We start from the raw sequence: 20,813 nt of genomic DNA on the forward strand, positions 1-20,813 counted from the left end.
TCTCTTTCGACCTTCTCCTCTCTTCTACGTCGATCCCCAACCCAATCGGCTCCATTATTTCTCGTGCTGGCACCGTCTCCATTAATTCGGTGGATAGCTTGAACGCTTGATGCATCCCACCTTGCTGTTCCTCCCGCTCTTGGCCTCCTTGCTCCTCCTCCTCTTCCATGACCACGCCAGCGCCGACTGCGAGCCGGCGGCATGCGGGAACCTCACCCTCAGGTACCCGTTCTGGCTCGGCAGCAGCACCGATCCGCCTTCTTCTTCCAGCTGTGGCCACCCGGACTTCGAGGTCTGGTGCAGCGGCGACGGCCGCGTGGCCTCCTTGAAGGGCACCTACATCCACGTCCTCAGCATCAACTACACCGCCAGCTCCCTCGTCGCCTCCCACGCCGGGGTCGCCGGCGACGACGGCGTGTGCCAGACAAACTTCAACGTGTCCTCCAGCATAGCGCTCAGCCTGTTCAATATTAGCCCACACAACCGTGCCCTGTGCTTCCTCTACGACTGCAACAACGGCACGGCCCCGAGCGGCCCCGAGTACGTGAACACCACCTCCAACTGCAATACTCCGATCTACGCGTACCTCGGCGGGGCCTACTACTGGGACAAGCCGCCAGCGCCGATCACGACGTGGAGATGCGAGTTCGCCTACATGCCTGTGCTCGGGTCGGAGGCGGCGGTGATGACGGCGGCCAACTACAGCCGGCTGCTGAAGGACGGGTTCGTCCTGGACTGGGAGGTGGCCGGCGTCGGCGACTGCCGAGCCTGCAACGCCAGCGGAGGGCAGTGCCGGTACGACAACAGCAGCGACGCCGCGGAGTTCTGGTGCCACTGCCCCGACGGCAGGCGCGCGCGGCCGACATGCGCCGGTGAGTCCCACGCACCTCCCCCACTTGCCCACGCCCTCCGTACACGTACGTGCCTCTCCCTCTACAGTAGTCAGCGTGTGGTGTGTGGACGCCGGCGGCCGTCGCGGACTTTCTTACTGACACTAATTGCACGAAGCACGTACTAGCTCTCGTGTCACTCTCAGTAACCTTGGCTAGCTCCTCTCAATTCACCGGTAGCTCAGGCGCGCGGCAGCTGCAGTGAGAAATCACTGATGCCATCTTCCCTGCCGGCGCAGCGGAGTGCTCGCCGTCGCCGGGTGTCAACTTCACCTGCCATGCCAATGCCATGAATTAGCTTTCTCGTGTCCTCTTCGCGTATGATTGTTCTCGTTAGTGCTCTGACGAACGCATCAAACGAAAGAATATGAGCACTTGCCTGAAGCTTCGGTGGCTTTGCTGTCATCCAAACTTTATTGCTATTCCTGGTAGTAGGTTGCCGTTAGCATTGCCAAAATGCTCATTTGAGGCAAGTGGGTCCACAACTTGTGTAGTATGGCTACGGCACTGACGAAGCCAGGGAAGGGGCCGGCACCGTCCAACCTTGATGTTTTTTTGTTCCTATTATTATATATATACACTTTAGTGATCTAACTAATCCACCATGTAATTAAAGAGTAAATAGACTCCCTATTGACATTTCTCTCTCCTAAACTAAGGCCCCGTTTGGCAGGGCTTCACTTCACTAGTGAAGCTATTTTTTTGGCTTTAGCTCCACGAACAGTTCCACCAGTGGAGCTGAAGCAGTTTTGGTAAACCGTTTGGCAAAATGGCTTCCCTGTGAGAGCATATTTTTAGGGGCCTGGAGGAGGAGTCTGGAGAAGCCACTTTTTTTTTTTTTTTTTTTTGCTCCATCCCACCCCAAATCACTGTGAGAGCATGTTTTTAGGGGCTTTACAAGTGAAGCTATTTTACTTTACCCCGTTTAATAGAAAACAGCTCCAAACGGCTCCTGAAGCCGGTAGAGAAGCCCTGCCAAACGGGGCCTAAGACTTTGCTGCTGGACTACGGTCACAGGTGGCCATCAATTTGGCGCTTTGATTTTCTTGTCGAAATTAATCGGAGGCACTATTTTATGACATGCATGACTCTCATCAAGTAGCTTTTGTTTGAAAGTCGTTGGATCCCAACTCGAATTACAAGCAAATATTGTCCTGCAGTGTCTCTGTCTCTCTGATTGAGAAATATGGACAAATCTTTTAGTGAGGTTGAGCCTCATGATAGCATTACAAGTTTGGTGACGCCCTTATGATATTTGCTTAGAGGAGGATCTACTACTTTGCTGGTGCAACTACTCTCTTCTCTCACCAACCCTCTCACCAAAACGAAAAATGCACTTCCATATACCAGTTCGATCATGACCTCAACTTTATTTAAGTGTGAGAATTAAAATGATTCAACTAGGGTGGCCATTACTTCAAACTGAACAAAGACAACTTTCAACTAGCATTCAACTTTCAATGGAGACTTGATTGGAACTTTCAATCAAAAAACCCAAATTTTGACCTTTCCAGTTTCATCATCACTCTCAAACTAGCTAAAAGTTTGCTTTAAAGTCTCTACATATAAGACAAACTATCTTCTTACTTTCAAGTGTTTGATTCAACCCACAATATTATCAAAGAGAAAAAGAGAACTCAAAGGGAAAAGTTGTATATACTCCCTCACTTCCAAATTGTAAGTTCTTTTGACTTTTCTAGATATATATATTTTTCCTATATATCTAGAAATAGCATATATCTAGATGCATAGTAAAACCTATGTACCTAAAAAAACGACTTGCAATTTGGAGCGCATGGAGTATTTGATATTGTTAAAGTATAGTGAATTGTCTCTATATTCTCCATCAGCTTAAACTCTTAGATTGAATTGGTTCGTGCATGTGACTTAATATCAAATCATGGTTAAAGATACCAAGTTCAATTCTTAGTTATCATAATTGAATACAATAATTATTGCTCGCTTAGATTCCACCACATACAAGGCTTGTGGGAGGCTCCACATTAGCCTAAGAGCCAGTTTGACAGAGCTCTCAGAGCATCTTTCAGACTAAATCCAGGAGAAGCTCTGCCAAATAGTTTTTTTTATTGAGAAGTGATTCTTCGCTGATTCTGTTAAGTGATTCTCTGAAATGAATTACGGGCTGAAAACTGAAAAAAGTAGCTTCTCCTAATTCACTCAACGTTTATTCTAGAGAACCGTTGAGAATCAATTTCAATCAGAGAATCACTTCTTATAGAGAATCATGGTTTTCACAGAAGATCTGAAGCAGGAGGAGCTCTCCTAAATTAGCCCTAACTTCGTAGTATATCTGCTGCCTCAAAAAAAAAAAAAAACGCATGCACATAGAAGTCTGGTATTTAGGAATGCTTGCAAATTCTTGAATAATTCAATAGTAACTGCCTTTTCGGAGGGAAACATTAAAATTGATTGACACTAGCAAAAGTAAAAGGCTCACACTCTCCGGCCTAGTTTCTTCATTATAATAAATATACAATTCAGAGTTTTTGCCCCAAAGAATGACTCGCAAGTAAAGTTTTTGTCGTGGAAATATTGGAACTGTTGTTGACCGTGACAAGATTCTTTCACTCGCAAGTAAAGTATGTTGGCACCTATCCGGCAAAATAGCTATTGCTACGTTTGCAATAACAGATTCCACTGTGCTAGGAAATCGACATAAACACTTTTTTTTTCAATTACACAGTACAACGCACGTACGCACACTCACCTCTAAGAACGCACGCACGCAAATTCTACCCCTCTGAGCACCTTCGAAGACTAGACTGGTAAATCTTCAAGACGAGATTGATGAAGTGACCACAGACGTCTTGCTATTGACGGAAACGTCGCCTAACATTGCCGTGAAACCCTGTACCTCAGGTGCTATTGTGACTCTCGTGAGCTACAGGCCGTCTCACGAAATCAACAGAAACACATTCAGTCTAAGAGAGAAGATACCAATAAAGATATTTTGTTTGTGGCAAACACGCATCAACATAAATCAACCGTGCAAAATCAGGAGTACATGAGTTCCGTTAAAAAACACAGTGACTCTAGACTGTTGTTACTTTGGTAGCTTTTGCAAACACACATATTCAGGTTGGAACTACAAGCCAAAATCATATCTAGAGCATTGCGATTGCGACGACCACTTCCAAAGTCTGCCTAGCAACTCCCCGTAGGAATGGTGGCTTGGTGTACGGTATGTGTTTGGCAAAACGTGAGAGGAGCTCGTTGGCCGGCCGGCAGGAGCGTGCCTGCTTACCGGCGGAGCGCGCGTCCACGGTCACGTCAGTCGTCGCCGTCGCCGTGCCCCGTCCGTCGGGCACCTCGGAAATTCCGTGCGCCGATGACGACGGCCCGAATGCCACCCAGTAAAAGTCTTCGGGTCTACGCACACGACGCGCGGACTCAGCTTCACTGTTTACTGAGCCACTACCTGTGTGCCTGTGAGGCCAGTGTGAGCGGTTCACCCTTCTGTTCGTCCTGCTAATTGCATCTTCGAAGCTTTCCATGGCTCTGGTTCCATCCTCGCTGCTGCTCTTCCTAGTTTCGTCATCGGTGTGGGTGGCCTTATGCTTACCACTGATGATACTGCGTGTGGTAGCAGCAGATGGGCTAGGAGGAGAGCACTGTCCGCCCGTGCTATGCGGCAACGTGAACATCTCCTTCCCGTTTGGGCTCATCCCGGATGGCGCCGATTGATAGAAATGTTACAGGATCACTGGCCATAAATCTAGCACACAAATTGACATTTGATGAAATATAAACTCTAGAATATGTACTAGTACGGGATTAACAGATAGTGTGTGAGAGAGATAGGGGTTGAGGAGGTGCAAACCATCGTCCGCCTTCGTAGAAGACGAGCTGGTCATGGGGTTACTTGACGGTGACGCGGTGAAGCGCCGACGGTGAAGGCGCTGTTGCGGTGACGGAAGTGCAGAGGCGACGGTGGCCGGTGGTGGAGCTTCCCGTCGCTGGCAATGCCCCCTCTCTAGATCGGCTAGGGTTTAGGGATTGTAGGTGGGGCGTCTGGCGGCTCAGGTGAACCTCGAACCTTGTGCCCCGGCCCCCACCTCTCTTTTTATGGCGCTGTACGATGGGGGCCCACCAACCATGGAACGGTTGGGCGCCCCCGATCAGGGCGCGGATCCAATTACCCAATGGGCCAATTGGTTGGAGATCATCTAACATTCTCGCTCTTGATCTCACATTATGACTTAAACTCAACTTACGACGTGGACTCACCTTCACACTATTTTTACTCCACCCCCTGTGTGCCTGTGAGGCCAGTGTGAGCGGTTCACCAATAATCACCCTTCTGTTCGTCCTGCGAAAGCCATCTTCGAAGCTTTCCATGGCTCTGGTTCCATCCTCGCTGCTGCTCTTCCTAGTCTCGTCATCGGTGTGGGTGGCCTTATGCTACCACTGATGATACTGCGTGTGGTAGCAGCAGATGGGCCAGGAGGAGAGCACTGTCCGCCCGTGCTATGCGGCAACGTGAACATCTCCTTCCCGTTTGGGCTCATCCCGGATGGCGCCGATCAGACCAACTGCGGCGCCAGCGGGATTGGGTTCCAGGTTCGTTGTATTAACAATACCCTACACCTCGGATACCGTGAGAGTACGCAGATCCTCGGCATCTTTTACGACAACCTCTCCTAGCACATCGCTCTACATAGACACCGGCATCCATATTTCGATAGGTCTAGCCACGAAGGCTGCCGAACCCCGGCGGCCGACACCTCCCCCGTACTTGTTCCTCCGCTCTCGATCAGTCCCGTCAACCAGAACCTCATCTTCTACAATTGCACCAAGCCGCTGTCGCAAGGCAGGGGGCTCGTGGAGACGGTGGACGGTGTGCGACAACACCACCTATGTTCGTGCTGCCGATGGGCGTTCCGACGAGTCAGCAGGCAGCTACTTTTTTGGAGGGCTGCAACTTTACCATGGTGCCGGTGCTGGGAGTGTCTGGCAAGATCAACGCTAGCAACTACAAGCAGCTCGTCTGGGACGGCTTCCTCGCGACATGGCAGTGGCCGCCGCCGCCAGGTAACTTCACTCTTGGAACTAGTATTATAGCGAATCTATGTATGTCTCTATCTATCAGCTTAGCAGGAAGAGGAATGCCTTTGGTCTATATATACGGAGTAGCTTCGAATCAAGGCTGACATAGAAGTGAGCGTTAGAACTAATTTTTTTAAAAAAGCGGCAAGAGCTTTGCCGGATTTTTATTAGACGATAGAAAATAAAACAGAAGTGTTAGAACTTATTAGGGTTGAACAGGATGTGAGATTTGCCTAACTCACCATTACATCTAGGTCTTAGATTAGGGCTTAATTGATACTGACCTTTAGATCGAAGATGCCCTGAAGTCCACGCGCCTGCGTGATGTAGGCGTAGTTAGATTTCCTTCTCCACTGGACGTCGGCACAGAGGTTCCCGGCGGCTGGTCTCCAGATGCACCGAGCTTACCTTGACCGATAGGTGGCTAGGGAGGCTCATCATGGACTTAACGTTAATTGACTTAGACACCGTGACCCCTTTCTTATAGCTTGGGCACCCCTAGGACCAGGCCAGTGGACGTTAGATCTGTGGAGTCCATCGGTCATGGACTGTTAGTGGGCCCTTAAACCCCTAATGACTGGGTCGTTCATTTGACTAAGCCGAGATCATTCTACCAGAGGAGCTCATATCCTTCGTAGGCCCCATGGTTGCACTTGCCCGTAGCTCTCATTCACCTAAGGCCTTGTTTAGGGCGAATTTTTTGGCGAAATGGTACTGTAGTATTTTTGTTGTTATTTGACAATTAGTGTCCAATCATAGTCTAATTAGGCTTAAAAGATTCGTCTCGTGAATTTCGTCTAAACTGTGTAATTAGTTTTATTTTTTATTTATATTTAATGCTTCATGCATGCGTCAAAAAATTCGATGTGACGGAAAATCTTGAAAAATTTTGCAAAATGAAGTGCAACTAAACAGGCACTAAGGCCTTGTTCGTTTTCTTAGGAATGAAACTGCAGCAGGAACGGTTTTAGGAGGGGGAACAAGTGAGATCCAGGTGATTTGGTTCCGGATGTCAAGAGACAGGGAAGCAAACCTGGCCGTAGATCACATAGAATGTCTAAGATGGTTCGGATTCTATTCCAGGCCAAGCTTAACCGAACGACAATCTTTGTTGGGCAGGTTTTTGTTCCAGGTCGTTCTGATCTGGGCGGATTGGGTCTCGTTCCGAGCGATTCCGTAAGAAACGAACGATACCTAAGTAACCTTGGCCGCCCTCCCCGTTCCACTGGTAGCTTTGACCAGCGGCAGCTGTAGTGATGTTTATTGGGCCTGATTGGTTCGTTTCTAAAATTTGCTATGCTAATGATTTGGCAAGCCATGATTTGGCTAATATTTAGTTTGCTATTAAAACTTGTCGAACTCTCATATTTGGCTTGCTAAATCTATGACAATGTTTTTGTTTGATTTTTGGCTTGCTAAATCTTTGGCATGACAAATTTTGGATGTCAACCAAGCAGGCCCATTATCTCGTGTGTTCATGCCCAATTGGTGGTGACACTGACGACTTGCCAGGGTGATTTTACAATTTTAATTTGCTATTCTAGGATTTTACAATTCTAATAGTCATTATTCTATGATTTGTGATTGTACCATTCAAGTTTCCATTCGATTTTGGATCACGATTTTAACAGCGTTAATTATGCTTGTAAACGCGTGTACGGTCCGTGTTTTCTTCCCTTCCTGGCAGTGGAGTGGTCGCAGCCAAGCAACAGGGGAGAGCCGGGCGTCACGTCAACCTACCGCCAGCATTTAGCATTCTCGTGTCCTGTTTGCGTAGGTATGATTAGTGGCCGACACATCGATGGAAGCATGAGTAGCTTCTTGCAGGTGCTACAATGTCCATTTGTGGCAAGTGGGAGCAGGCACAAAGTGGCCACCCGATTTGCCACAAGCGTCTGTTCGGCTGGTATTAAAGCTAATTTTGGCTGATTTATTGTAAGAGAAAAATACTATAGACTCTAGCTGATAAGCCGGTTGATAAGTTCAAACGAACAGGACTTGTAGGAGGCATTTTCTAGGGACAAGTGTCTCACAAAGTAGGCTTACTCGTTGGAACTATTAGTATGTCTCACCAGACTTTTCTTTTACATATTAATTAATGTCGTTGTTTTTAGAAAAATAACTACTATTTTACTGCTATGAGTGCAACTACTCTCATCTCTCACCAAATCCTAGAACAAAACTTACATATATCAATTCGATCTTGATTGAAACTTTAATAAGTCCCCGCAAAAAAAAACTTTAATCAAAGAACTCAGGATTTTGACCTTCCATTTTATGGGTTCATACTAGCAAAAAAGTATCATTAAGGTCTCTATAAATTTGAGACAAACCATAAAAATCTTTAAAGTGTCTGATATCAACAATTTCCATGCACAATACTAACAAAGAGAAAAGGGACTTCAACTAAAAGAAACACTATTGTATTTGTTGTAAAAATCTACGTAGTCTTCTCCCACGGCCACGATCTCTAGAAAACACACACAAACAGAATATGGCAATTAAGTTGTCGGCATGATGAGTAGTTATAGAATGTGGATTATTTGCATTTAAATTAGCACTCTGTTTAGGAATGCTTACATTTCTCTTAGAACAATTCACTCTTAGTGAATATAAATTTTTCTTAAAACTAGCCAAAATAATAAGGGTTGCACTCCCCAGTCCCCAGTCCAAGTAGTAGCATATTGCATCTTAAGTGGACCTAAATATATAATAGAACTGTTGCTTTGGCAGACACCGACAAGATTCCACTAGATTTTTTTTTTCCTAGCACGAGCATGTTCACCCGTATCCGGCAAGTAGCACCGAGTCCGCTGCTAGGAAATCGATAGCAACATATTTTTTTAAAGAAAGAATTTGTGACAAAGACATCTAAACTCATCCTGAAAAAGTCAGTAGTAATTTGGTTCCATAAAAAAAGTTAAAAAAGAACACTCAAGTTGTTGTTAATATACTTTCTTAGCTTTTGCCAACATGTTCATGTTGAACCTACAAAGCCAAAATTGGTTGATAATAGAAAAAAAAAAATAAAAGGCTCACACTCTCTAGCCTAGTATGTTTGTTCCTAAGCTGAAGTGGCCATAAATATAAATTCAGAGTTTTGCTATAAAAAGAAAATGCACTTGCAAGTAAAGTTTGTCGTGGAAATATTGGAGCTGTTGCTTTGGCTGACCGTGTCAAGCTAAGATTCTTTCATCACTCGCAAGTAAAAAGTATTCTGGCACAATCCGGCAAGTAGCTATTTCTACCTTCTAGTTTGTGCAAGGATGACATCAACCATGGCTGAAGCGTTTGGTTGAGTAGCTGGTTTGTATTCTCTTTTTGTTTTTGTTTTTTTCTACGTCTAATAAAAATTACGGCAAATAAAGCTCTTGCTGTCCTTTAAAAAAGTCATGAGCAGTTGAGTTCCGTTTAAAAAAAAGCACGCTAGGCTGTAGTTACTTTGGTAACTTTTGCCAACACATTCAGGTTGGAACTACAAGCCAAAACCAATTATTGGGTCGACCACTTCCAAAGTCTGCTAGCTCGTCTCCCCGGCCGTACGAATAAGAATAGCATTTGGTGGCTTGGTGTATATGTTTGGCAAAAAGTGAGAGGAGCTCGTTGGCCGGCCGCCAGGATGCAGGAGCGTGCCTTACCGTGGGGGGATGGAGCGCGCATTCGCGGTCACGTCAGTCATCGCCGTGCCCCGGCCGTACGTTCATCGGGCACATCGGAAGCTCCGAGAGTGCCGATGACGACGCCCCGAATGCCCCTCAGTCAAAGTTTTCGGGTATATTTCTCAGCCACACCACACGACGACGCGGACTCACCTTCACTATTTACTCGGCCACACCTGTGTCTGTGCCTGTGAGGCCAGTGTGAGCGGTTCACCAATAATCACCCTTCTGTTCGTCGTGCGAAAGCCATCTTCGAAGCTTTCCATGGCTCTGGTTCCATCCTCGCTGCTGCTCTTCCTAGTCTCGTCGTCGGTGTGGGTGGCCTTATCCTTGCCATTGCCGGTGGCAGCAGCACAGGGGCAAGGAGAGCACTGCCCGCCGTTTTCATGCGGCGACGTGACCATCTCCTTCCCGTTTGGACTCATCCCGGACGGCGCCGGGCAGACCAACTGCGGCGCCGGGATTGGGTTCCAGCTTCGTTGCCATAACAACATCCCATACCTCGGGTCCTTTCAGAGCGAGCACGACATGCAGATCCTCAGCATCTTCTACCACAACCACTCCTTGCTCATCGCCGATAGACACTGGCCTGCATATTTCAATATTAGTAGCACTGGAAAATGCCACACCTTCCCGACCAGCACCTCGTCCCGTCTCGCTCCTCCGTTCTCGATCAGCTCCGTCAATCAGAACCTCATCTTCTACAACTGCAACAAGCCGCCGCCGTCGTCGCCTGGTGTGGACCTCGTGGAGACGGTGTGCCACACGGCCCACAACAGCACGTTTGTTCGTGACGCCGATGGGCGTCCCGACGAGTCAGCAGGCAGCTACTTGTTGGAAGGCTGCACCGCTGCCATGGTGGCGGTGCTTGGAGTGCCTGGCAAGGTGAACGCTAGCAACTACGAGCAACTCGTCTGGGACGGCTTCCTCGCGACATGGCAGTGGATGCCGCCGCCGTCACCGTCAGGTAACTTCACTCTTGGAACTTCTTTGAACGAACACACTCTTGGAACTAGTAGCTTCGAATCAGGGTTGAGATAGAAGTGAGAGAGGAGCTCATATCCTTCGTAGGCAGGCTCCGTGGAGAGTTAGCTGATTAGATCCCCATTTGCACTTACCTCTCATCTCAATATCAGTAACCTTGGCTACCTTCCCTCGATGCACGGCACCGGTAGCTTTGGCCCGTGGCAGCTCTAGTGATGATGGCTATTGTCTCGTGTTTTCATGCCCAATTGGTGGTGACACTGACGAATTGCTGGGGCCGTGGTGCCTGCACTGGCCATACCGCAATCCCTGCCATAGTTGTTGAGATCTCAATTTTATGATACGATTTTGCGGTCCTAGTTTATCGAGTTAATTCTACGAATTTATTAAATACAATCTATGATTTAGTTATAATAAATTTATGATCTACGATTCTATCATTCAAGTTATGATCCGATTTAGGATTACGATTTTAACATACTTTGCTGCACACTTGTGTGCCCAACATGCTTCGTCTACTTTAGCTACTTTTGTTTGGTTTGTTCCTCCTAGCTTCTTGCAGCAATATCTGCAATTTGCTATTTAATCAATAAAGCGAAGATTAAAAAAAAACTTAATGCTTGTGAACGCATACCTGTTCCCAGTTAACCTGGGCGTCACGTCAACCTGCTCCGGCCCGTCATTTAGCATTCTCGTGTCCTCTTAGCGTATGATTAGTGGCTGACAAATCGATGGAAGCATATGAGTAGCTTCTGTGTTGCTTTGCTACAATGTTCATTTCTGGCAAGTGGGTGCAGAAAGTGGCATACGGATACGTTCACAAGTGGCCACCGATTTGGCACTCTGGGTTTCTTTCTGGTCAAAGTAGGAGGCACTTTCTAATTTCTATAGGCAAGTGTCTCACATAGTAGGTTTACTCGTTGGAACTATTATGTCTCACTAGACTTTCTTTTACATGTTAATATTATTGTCTTTAGGAAAATGTCTATGCTATTTTACTGCTATGATGACAGCAACTACTCTCACTAATCCCAGAACAAAATTTACATATATCGATTCGATCTTGATTGAAACTTTCAATCAAAGAACTCAGGATTTTGACCTTCCATTTCATCAGTTCATACTAGCAAAAATTATCTTTAAAGTTTCTACATTTGAGACAAACCATAAAATTATTTGAAGTGTTTGATCTCAACAATTTCCATGCACAACACTAACAAAGAGAAAAGGGAAATTCAACTAAAAGGAAAAAATATTATGTTTGTTGTAAAAATCACGTAGTCTTCTCCCACGGCCACGATCACCAGAAAACACACACAAACAGAGTATGGCCAATAAATTGTTGGCATAAAAAACTTGCTTGAAACTAGCAAAAATAATAGGGTTGCACTCCCCAGTCTTAGTAGTAGCATATTGCAAATCTAATCTTAAGTGGACCTAGATATATACTCCCTCCATCCCAAGTATAACTCATTCCAATTTTCTTGAGAGTCAAAGCATCTCAAGTTTGACCAAACTTATATAATAAAATAATAATATTTATGATATCAAATAAGTATTATCAGTTTCTTCATTAATTATATTTTCGTAGTATACCTATTTGATGTCACGAATCTTTGTAATTCTCTCTATAATTTTGGTCAAATTTGAGATGCTTTGACTCTAAAAAATTGAAATATGTTGGGTATTAGGCAGGCGGAGACGTTCTGCCTAGCGCTTAAGTGTACCTAAGGGTTTCCTAGGCAATTCCACATTTTCCGATCAATCAGAGCAATTCTTTGTTAAATAGAGAAGATATAGCATGTTAAACGAACAATTTGATAGTTTCACACATACATGAGTTATGACCATACTTAATCTTCCACCATCTCTATTTGTTCCATTTTCATGCATGAGTCAAGTCCTAAACCACTATAGGTAGAAAACCACCTAGGCGAGTCAGTGTTGTTTGGCTAGCGTCTATGCATCGCCGATCACTTTTTGAATAGAGCCTATAAGTTGAGCAACTCCTTTTTTTTATCACTGGTACATGATAAGGATTTTACACCCAGCCAGGGGCGAATCTAACGTGGAGGCTTGGGTTGTGGTCATACAACACTGCCTCGCCCCCTCTAAATCAGAGTAATTCTCATGTTAAAGAAAGTATTTGATAGTTTAACACATACATGAGTTATATGACCATACTTAATCTTCCACCATCTCCATTTGTCGCATTTGGCCATTTTCATGCTTGGGTCAAGTCCTAAACCACTGTAGGTAGAAAAACACCTAGGCGAGGCAGTGTTGTTTCGCCTAGCCTAGGCATCGCTGACCACTTTTTGAAACTCAGGTTATAGATGCAGCTACTCTTTTTTCTCACCGGTACATAATACCGAACTTACACATAGCAATTTGACCTTTTCAACTTTTAGTGATAGAATTCAAGTGTTCAACTGGGGTGAATCGTGACTTCCAAGTTCCAGCCAGACAAAGACAACTTTCAACTAGCATCCAACTTTCAATGGAGCCTTGATTGCAACTTTCAATCAAAGAACTAGGATTTTGACCTTCCGATTCATCGGTTCATACTAGCAAAAAGTATATTTTAAAGTTTCTACAATTGAGACGAACCAACAAATTCTTTAGCATTTCTGATTTCAACAATTTCCATGCACAAATACTAACAAAGAGAAACTAAAAGCGAAAAATATTGTGGAATATTTTTTTTGCTTTATTTAAATTAGCACTCTGTTTAGGAACGCTTACATTTCTCTTAGATTAATTCACTTAAGTGCTTCTTTGAATGAAATAGTGAAATTTGAATGCAATTAGCAAAAATAATAGGGTTGCACTCCCCAGCCTAGGAGTAGAATATGTATTGCTAATCTTAAGTGGCCCCATATATATATGATTTCAGAGTTTTTGCATTTTTTTTCACTGGCAAGTAAGCATTCCGTGGAAAATAGTAGAACTGTCTTTTTGCATTTTCCCTAGCACGAGAATGTCGGCCCTATCCAGGAAAAAAAAAACTATTGCTGCCTTTGCAAGCCCCGATTCCGCTGCTAGGAAATCGGCAGAAACACATTAGTTTAAGAAATAATTTGTGGCAGACACTTCACCCATACGAAATATCAGTAGAAACTGGGTTTGTAAAAACCACTCCATGTTGTTGTCAATACACCTTCTTAGCTCTTACCAACATATTCAGGTGGAAAGTTGAAACTGCAAGTCAAAATTGTATCTAGCGCATTCCGTTGACCACCTTTTCTTTTGGAAAAAGAGTCTACTAGTCCCTGTTGATCATTAGAGGTTTGTGTGTACAGTCGTCGCCGTTCGCTAATACCAGTCCAGGGCTTGACAAAAGAGCTTGTTGGCATGGCCGACAGTAGCGTGCCTTACCCGGTGGCCGGAGCTGGGGTCACGTCAGTGGCTGGCACTGTCCAGTGTCCATCGTGCAGCTCAGGAATTCCCAAAACGTCCAGTCAAAGGTTTCGGCCCCCTACAGTGTCCACACAGGACGCGCGGACTCACCCTCACCATTTGTAGTTAGCCACTGCGCGCTCGTGATATTTCCTTCTCCCACCATCACCGATTGTCCATGGCTGTGGCTCCGTCCTTATCGTGGCTCTCCCTCGTCTCCTCGCTCTGGACGGCATGGGCATGGTGGTCGGCGACGGCGGCAGCGGACCGGCAAGGAGAGCTCTGCCCGACCACGCTATGCGGCGGCGTGAACATCTCCTTCCCGTTCGGGATCGTCGCCGCAACGGAGACCAAATGTTTGGTGATCGGGTTCCAGGTTCTCTGCTCTAACAACATCCCATACTTCGGGTCGAGTCCATATTCGCCCCGGATTCTCGACATCTTCTACGACAGTTTGTCCTTGCTCATCGCCGATGTCCATAAGCTTGACGACTTCCATAGCTCCGCCTCCATGCCCTGTCACTCCCCGACGAACAACAGCTCCTCCAAGGTCGGCCCCCCGTTCTCGATCTGCCCTGGTAACCAGAACATGATCTTCTACGACTGCGAGGAGCCGCCAACGCAGGCGGAGCGGCAGCGCCGCGGGCTCGTGGACACGGCATGCGGGAACAGGACGCTGGTTGGCGTCGCCAAGCGCCCCGACGTGCCTGGCAGCTACTTCATGGAGGGTTGCAACGCTACCGTCGTGCCGATGCTTGCGAGGTCCGGCGAGGTGAACCCAACAAACTACGAGGAGTTCATCAGTGAAGGATTCCTCTTGACATGGCAACTGCCGCCGTCGCCATCACCGGCTGGCAAGTTCGCAATTGGAATCTAGAACTACTACTATGGCATAGAGAGAATTGTAATCATTGGGCACTGGTCAAAAAGTTGTCCAACACACCACAGCTCCACAAGAACATGAGCAGCCCAAACCACCGATCAGCGTGTTTACCCGCTGATTTTATAAGGACCGTAGCGAAACGTACGCGTGTCGTCGTTCCCAACCACGGTGGCCGGTAGGCGTTTTTTAGCTTAGCCGCCGGCACTTCGCCGTCAGGGGTCGGCAGCACGGAGGTCAACGGGATACAGTATATACTACGCGTATTAAAACTTGAACAAACAAAAGAAGAAGAAGAAACCGAGAGTAATCAAGCCTGAGGCGTGGACCACGACCGGTCAAAGGGCTCGCCAGTTGCCACCGTCCTCTGAACTTTACCCTCCTCTTCTCCCCTCGGCATCATTATATCCGTCCCGTCCGGCCGTCCCTCCTTCCATTCCATTTTCCCTGTTCCCTGTTCGGGTCCGGACTCCGAAATCCAAGCCACTCTACCGCTGACACCCCCTCCATCCCCAATCCGCTATGCAACCACTCCTCCTCCTGCTACTCGCTTCCTTCCTCCTCCCGCCGCCGGCGGCCAGCGCGGCAGAGTCGTCAGGCTGCTGGCCCAAGGCATGCGGGGACCTCAACATCACCTACCCGTTCTGGCTGGAGGAGCCCGGCCGGCCGCCGTGCGGACCGCCGTCCTTCCAGCTCAAATGCAACAGCAGCCGCGCTTTCTTGACTAAATCCGTCTACCAGGCGTATGAGGTGCTCAGCATCTTCCCCAACAACAACTCCTTCCATGTGGTGGACCACAACCTCCCGCTCGTCACCGGCTGCCCAGCCCCAACGATGAACATCTCGCTCTTGTCGCCCAGGGCATTCGTCTTCAGCACAGTCAACAAAGAGCTGCTCTTCCTTGGGAAGTGCACGGAGTCTCTACCTCAGGTTTCGACCGGGTTTCATAGTCTACCTTGCGACAATCATTCCTTCGTCAGGCTCGGCGATGGCCGGGATTTCTCAAGCCACGGCATCCAGGGCGGCATTCCACAAGGCTGCCTCTTCGCAGTAGTGCCTATTCTTGACGTTCCCGATGAAAATGGGGACGACTACATCGCCAGCATGAAGAATGGGTTTCTCGTGGAGTGGAAAGCGGTGCCAGACGATTGCCCCAAGTGCATGGCAAGGGGCGGGGAATGCAGGTACAGCGACACCGGCAAGGAGTTCGCCTGTGATTGCTCCGGTGACAAGTGCGGTGAGTTCAGGAAATTAAAAACGCCCAGCAATTTCGCCTAGTCTTCTTTGTTGGAAATAGCATTAGTCTGCTAATCTGGAAGTAGGAGTTAAGTTGGCCTATCCCAAATAGTACAAAGAGGAGGCAACACACACATAAAGAAAGGGGGACTGAAAAATCAGAGAAGTTCAAGCACAATTAACAGAGGATTGCTTTACTCCTACTCTCCTAGTAGTCAATTACCACTTTACCAGTAGTTCTTTTTCTCGAACAAAACCAGTAGTTCTTAGGTCATGCAATGCAACTATGCAAAGGATTCAATGATTCTGTAGTGTCCATTTGGGTGCCAAATACAGTCCTGCCAATGACATAAAGTCGCTATCCGTACTAATTGAAAACTAACAACAGGTCGTCTTCATACAGTTTAGCGTGATCACTGCTACATGGAATATACAATGTTGATTGGAAAAAAGTTTGTCCCACTTTTACGTGGACAGTCTGCTTCAACGGCAAATTATCTTTTGGTTGATTAGTGTCAGTTATTCCATTGATTGGGACATTGAGGCCCACTGTATTATAGTCAAACACATTGGTTGAAGTATTCAACTACACTATTTGAAAAAGATGCCGTACCAATGGCCCTTATCCCTATTTTTCTTCTACTAGTGATAGCTGAGTAGCGAACTGTTCTAGCGTGTGCTAACCAATGCACTATATTTTTTTGTAAGCAAACAATTGAATTGATAGAAGGGCAGGCCTGATGTAGCGGTGAGAGCTGTCTCACTGAATCACCAGGTTGTGGGTTTGAAGCAGCCTCTTCGCAGATTTTGCGGGGGAAAGGCTTGTCTCGGTTTATCCCTTCCCCAGACCCCACTCGGGGGAGCCTCCGGCACTTGGGTCTGCCATTTTTTTTAAACAATTGAATTGATCTGTTGTGGAATCAAGCTTCTAAAGTTGATAAGAACACACTGCAGTGAATTTATATGGTCACTATTGCTAGACATCAAGTGCTGACAAACATCTCTGTGTTTATTCATACATCTCTTTTTCCCTGGACGGTTTCTTTTCATCTTCTATCAGGCTTTATTCTGCTCATATATACTGCCATATCTTAACTGCCAGCCATGAAAGGCTACAGACAAATTTATTCTGAAAAATATTACATTTAAATCAGCAAGTTATTCATAGTTACTATTCTTATGCAGGAGGAAGCAACACCAAAAAGGTAGTCGGAATTGGTGAGTATCAACCCTGAAGCTGCGTTTTCTATCTATTATATTGGGTATCATTTCCTGCACTACCGGGACCTTTTAGCATCTTATGTGTCAGAATATCTAGGATCAATTGGTTACACATATTGCTAATGCTGTCACACTATTATGGGCAGTATGTGGAGTAGGAGGCGGCAGTCTATTGGTAGTGTGCTTCTTCTTTTTTGTCTGGCACAAGCGCAAGAGGAGGAAACAAGCTAGAGCACCAAATGGCTTCATGCGTAGTGAATCTTCAATGCAATCATATAGCAAAGACCTTGAGTTGGGTGGCTCTCCACATATTTTCACTTACGAGGAACTTGAAGAAGCTACTGATGGATTTAGTGACTCGAGGGAACTTGGTGATGGTGGTTTTGGAACTGTTTACAAAGGTGGGAATACTGTTTACCGAAATCCCTTGTCATTCCTAACTCTGCAGTCTGCATTTCATTATTTCCACATTAACAGATGACAACGATATCATTTATCTTTTTTTTTTACTTTAATGATAAGGTGACCTTTTTACCCTTCAGGAAAACTCCGGGATGGGAGAGTAGTTGCAGTTAAGCGCCTCTACAAGAACAACTATAAACGGGTCGAACAATTCATAAATGAGGTAGACATTTTGTCCCGCCTCCTCCACCAGAACCTAGTCATCCTATATGGCTGCACGTCTCGTAGCAGCCGTGACCTTATGCTCGTGTACGAGTTCATCCCTAATGGGACGGTTGCAGACCATCTTCAAGGATCCCGTGCATCAGAACGTGGCCTTACATGGCCTCTAAGGATGAACATTGCCATAGAAACAGCTGAAGCACTTGCATACCTCCACGCAGTCGAAATCATACACCGTGATGTGAAGACCAACAACATACTGCTGGACAACAGCTTCCACGTCAAAGTTGCCGACTTTGGGTTGTCACGTCTGTGCCCTCCTGAAGTCACCCATGTATCAACTGTCCCACAGGGCACACCAGGCTATGTCGACCCAGTGTACCACCAGTGCTACAAGCTAACTGAGAAGAGCGATGTGTACAGCTTTGGTGTCGTCTTGGTCGAGCTCATATCCTCTAAACCAGCTGTTGACGTGAGCAGGAGCCACAGCGATATTAACCTGGCCAACATGGCTCTCAACAGAATTCAGAACCACGAAGTTGATCAACTGGTTGACCCTCAGCTTGGTTACGAGACTGATGATGAAACAAAGAAATTGATAGATCTCGTTGCTGAGTTGGCATTTCAGTGTCTGCAGCTAGAAAGGGATTCACGGCCGTCAATGAAGGAAGTAGTGGAGGCCCTGAACTGTATCAAGAATAATGGGGATTCCCCAGAGAATAAGGCGGATAGGAGCTCCTCATCTCCTAAGGAAGATGCACACTTGCTGACGAATAGCATACAGTTTTCGCCTGACTCGGTAATCCACAGATTCCATAGCCAATCAACCACGCACTCGGTGGCATCAAATGCTAGCGGATGAGATACCTTGTATGTATACTGATCCAGAAGAAATAAAGCCCTATCGGACGAACTGTATACAGTATAGAGATTTGTTAATGAGCTGATTCATCTGGGTAAGTTGTTGTTTCTTTTTTCTTTGTTGACTGGTTCGTAGTATAAAGTCATTGTATGTAGCCACAGCAGGAGCTTGGCATAAAATTAAAACATTAGGCAAAGTAGTAGAATCAGTATCAGGCCAAAAATTGTTGTAACTATTTTTCGTTTTGACAAACGAAAGGGGACTGCGGATTGACAGAAATGGAGCAACACGAAACGAAGAAATCAAGCTGTATACTTCGTACTCTAATTGGCTGACCGGCCAGTATTTGGTCCACCATGTTTAAGTTGTATTGACCATGTGGTCTGTTCTGTTAGGCACAATCACTCCCATTTTACATTATCAATCGCATTCGCACTTATCTGCAGTCATTTTTTTGTGAGAGTGGACATGATTTTCCGAATGCATGTATGAGTGATGTTGGCATTCCTGGGTTTGCGACATTGCTCCTGTTTCTAGCAGCCTTAAGACATGTTCTATCACATGTTCTGTTTAGCTATAAGTGGGGGATCTATCAGGCATAGCTTCTAATTCCGATGGAAGTTTCAGGCCTGTATACGCTTAGGCAATACAGTACATACATACAGGGAACTATAAAAATGCATATGCGTACCTGAACAGGAGACAACCAGCCGTCTCGCCACGCGAGGCGGCAGCTTGTGCGTGTTGCGTAAGAAATCACGCAAGTATCAAACTTTATACATAAGACATTGTATTCATTTCACGATCGTATTGTATATGTTAGAGGGGATATTTATAGGGACCCTAATCTTAATTTGTATTTTACATAAAATAACTATTTTATCCCTAACTCAAATAGTTACATTCCTTTTCAACTATAAGGACGAAGTGGTCTTTTTCTTCTTTTGAGTCTTCATTCTTCAACTTTTGCACATCATTTTCATTGATGTCTTCGTCTTCTAGACTTAGTCGATTTATGTTTTGGTTTTCTTCTTCTTCCAGAATGTTAGGCGAAGTTAAATTCATGTTTTTGCCTAATCTTGCTCTCTTCTTTTCACTTTCTTCAGCAAATATGGAATCTTTCTGACGAAGTCAAGTTTCCACCTTCGTTTCACTTCTTTTTCCCATAAGTAAACTTTATTATAGAAATCATAATTTCAACTCAGGAGCTGTGTTTTATCGGAGAAGTTAAATCTCCAACAGTGCGACGCCACCGCCGCGACGGGCAATCGCCGCCCCGCCGCTGTCAGACGTTAGCGCGCAGGTTGCCTCCGGTCTCTCCTGGCCTCCTGGAGTCCTGGGTCCTGAATGGCGAACGGAATCGTCCTCCTCGCCTCCTCGCCCTAGGCCGTCCGCGTACGACTCGGCGCTACGGCGGCGTGCATAACGTCGAAATGAGCACGGGGCGCGGGCCGGACGCCGTGCCACATCTCTACAAGTCCACGGGCTGCTTCGGTAAAGAAAGTTTACCGGGCCAGGCTGTCGTGCAAAATCTAACAAAGCCCAATGTAAACTTTTGGGCCTCCTCGACAGGCGCATCTCTGCTGAAGATCCCCTCACAAAAAAAAAAAAAACGAAGTATAAAAAAGAGAGAGAAACATTTGTGAGTGCACTCTTCTAAAACAAAGAAAGTCAACAACACTAACCCACACTCTCACTGAAAATATCGATTTGGTTCACGTCAGTCGGAACCAGTCACAGCACCACCCCACTATTTTAAATCGAACGCGTCAAATCCCATCGCCCAACAACACACGCATCCCGTTTTGTCCCGGTGCAAAAACTGGGATCTGACGGCGACGTACCCACGAGTAAAAAAATACAACGCTCCGACGATAAGACGCCATTAGCCATGGCGGCGACGCCGACCGTTGGTCCGAGCACGAGCACGAGCACGAGCAGCGGTTCTCTTACAGCCCCACCAAGAATCGCGCGTCCTCTAGTGCCGCGGT

The 20,813-nt window shown here is 46.2% G+C and overlaps 2 protein-coding genes across 4 annotated transcripts; both read left to right on the plus strand.

Annotated features, from left to right (window-relative positions):
• On the plus strand, window positions 1-19,780 carry LOC136461828 (LEAF RUST 10 DISEASE-RESISTANCE LOCUS RECEPTOR-LIKE PROTEIN KINASE-like 1.2). Of its 3 annotated transcripts, none has more exons than XM_066461150.1 (4): window positions 1-872; window positions 17,301-17,333; window positions 17,483-17,737; window positions 17,879-19,776. In XM_066461150.1, exons 1-4 carry the CDS (start codon window positions 110-112, stop codon window positions 18,820-18,822), a joined length of 1,995 nt encoding a protein of 664 aa, XP_066317247.1. In that variant the 5' UTR covers window positions 1-109; the 3' UTR covers window positions 18,823-19,776. The 3 variants fall into 3 exon arrangements, with proteins under 3 accessions (XP_066317247.1, XP_066317249.1, XP_066317248.1); XM_066461152.1 differs by lacking the exon at window positions 1-872 and adding an exon at window positions 9,315-10,583 and having other exon boundaries at window positions 17,879-19,780; XM_066461151.1 differs by lacking the exon at window positions 1-872 and adding an exon at window positions 15,047-16,116 and having other exon boundaries at window positions 17,879-19,779.
• Window positions 14,060-14,958, plus strand: LOC136461838 (uncharacterized). The gene has a single exon (XM_066461161.1). It carries the CDS (start codon window positions 14,178-14,180, stop codon window positions 14,874-14,876), a length of 699 nt encoding a protein of 232 aa, XP_066317258.1. The 5' UTR covers window positions 14,060-14,177; the 3' UTR covers window positions 14,877-14,958.
• Window positions 19,781-20,813: the final 1,033 nt, after the last annotated feature.

The sequence above is a fragment of the Miscanthus floridulus genome, chromosome 6 (assembly GCF_019320115.1).
Source record: "Miscanthus floridulus cultivar M001 chromosome 6, ASM1932011v1, whole genome shotgun sequence".
NCBI lineage: Eukaryota > Viridiplantae > Streptophyta > Magnoliopsida > Poales > Poaceae > Miscanthus > Miscanthus floridulus.

What these genes read in the sequence shown, in the direction of transcription:
- LOC136461838 (XM_066461161.1), top strand. Translation starts at nt 14,178, where the DNA reads ATGGCTGTGGCTCCGTCCTTATCGTGGCTCTCCCTCGTCTCCTCGCTC.
- LOC136461828 (XM_066461150.1), top strand. Translation starts at nt 110, where the DNA reads ATGCATCCCACCTTGCTGTTCCTCCCGCTCTTGGCCTCCTTGCTCCTC. An exon ending in CGCGCGGCCGACATGCGCCG is followed by an intron (nt 873 to 17,300) that starts GTGAGTCCCACG and finishes ATTCTTATGCAG; the next exon opens with GAGGAAGCAACACCAAAAAG. An exon ending in TTTTGGAACTGTTTACAAAG is followed by an intron (nt 17,738 to 17,878) that starts GTGGGAATACTG and finishes TTTACCCTTCAG; the next exon opens with GAAAACTCCGGGATGGGAGA.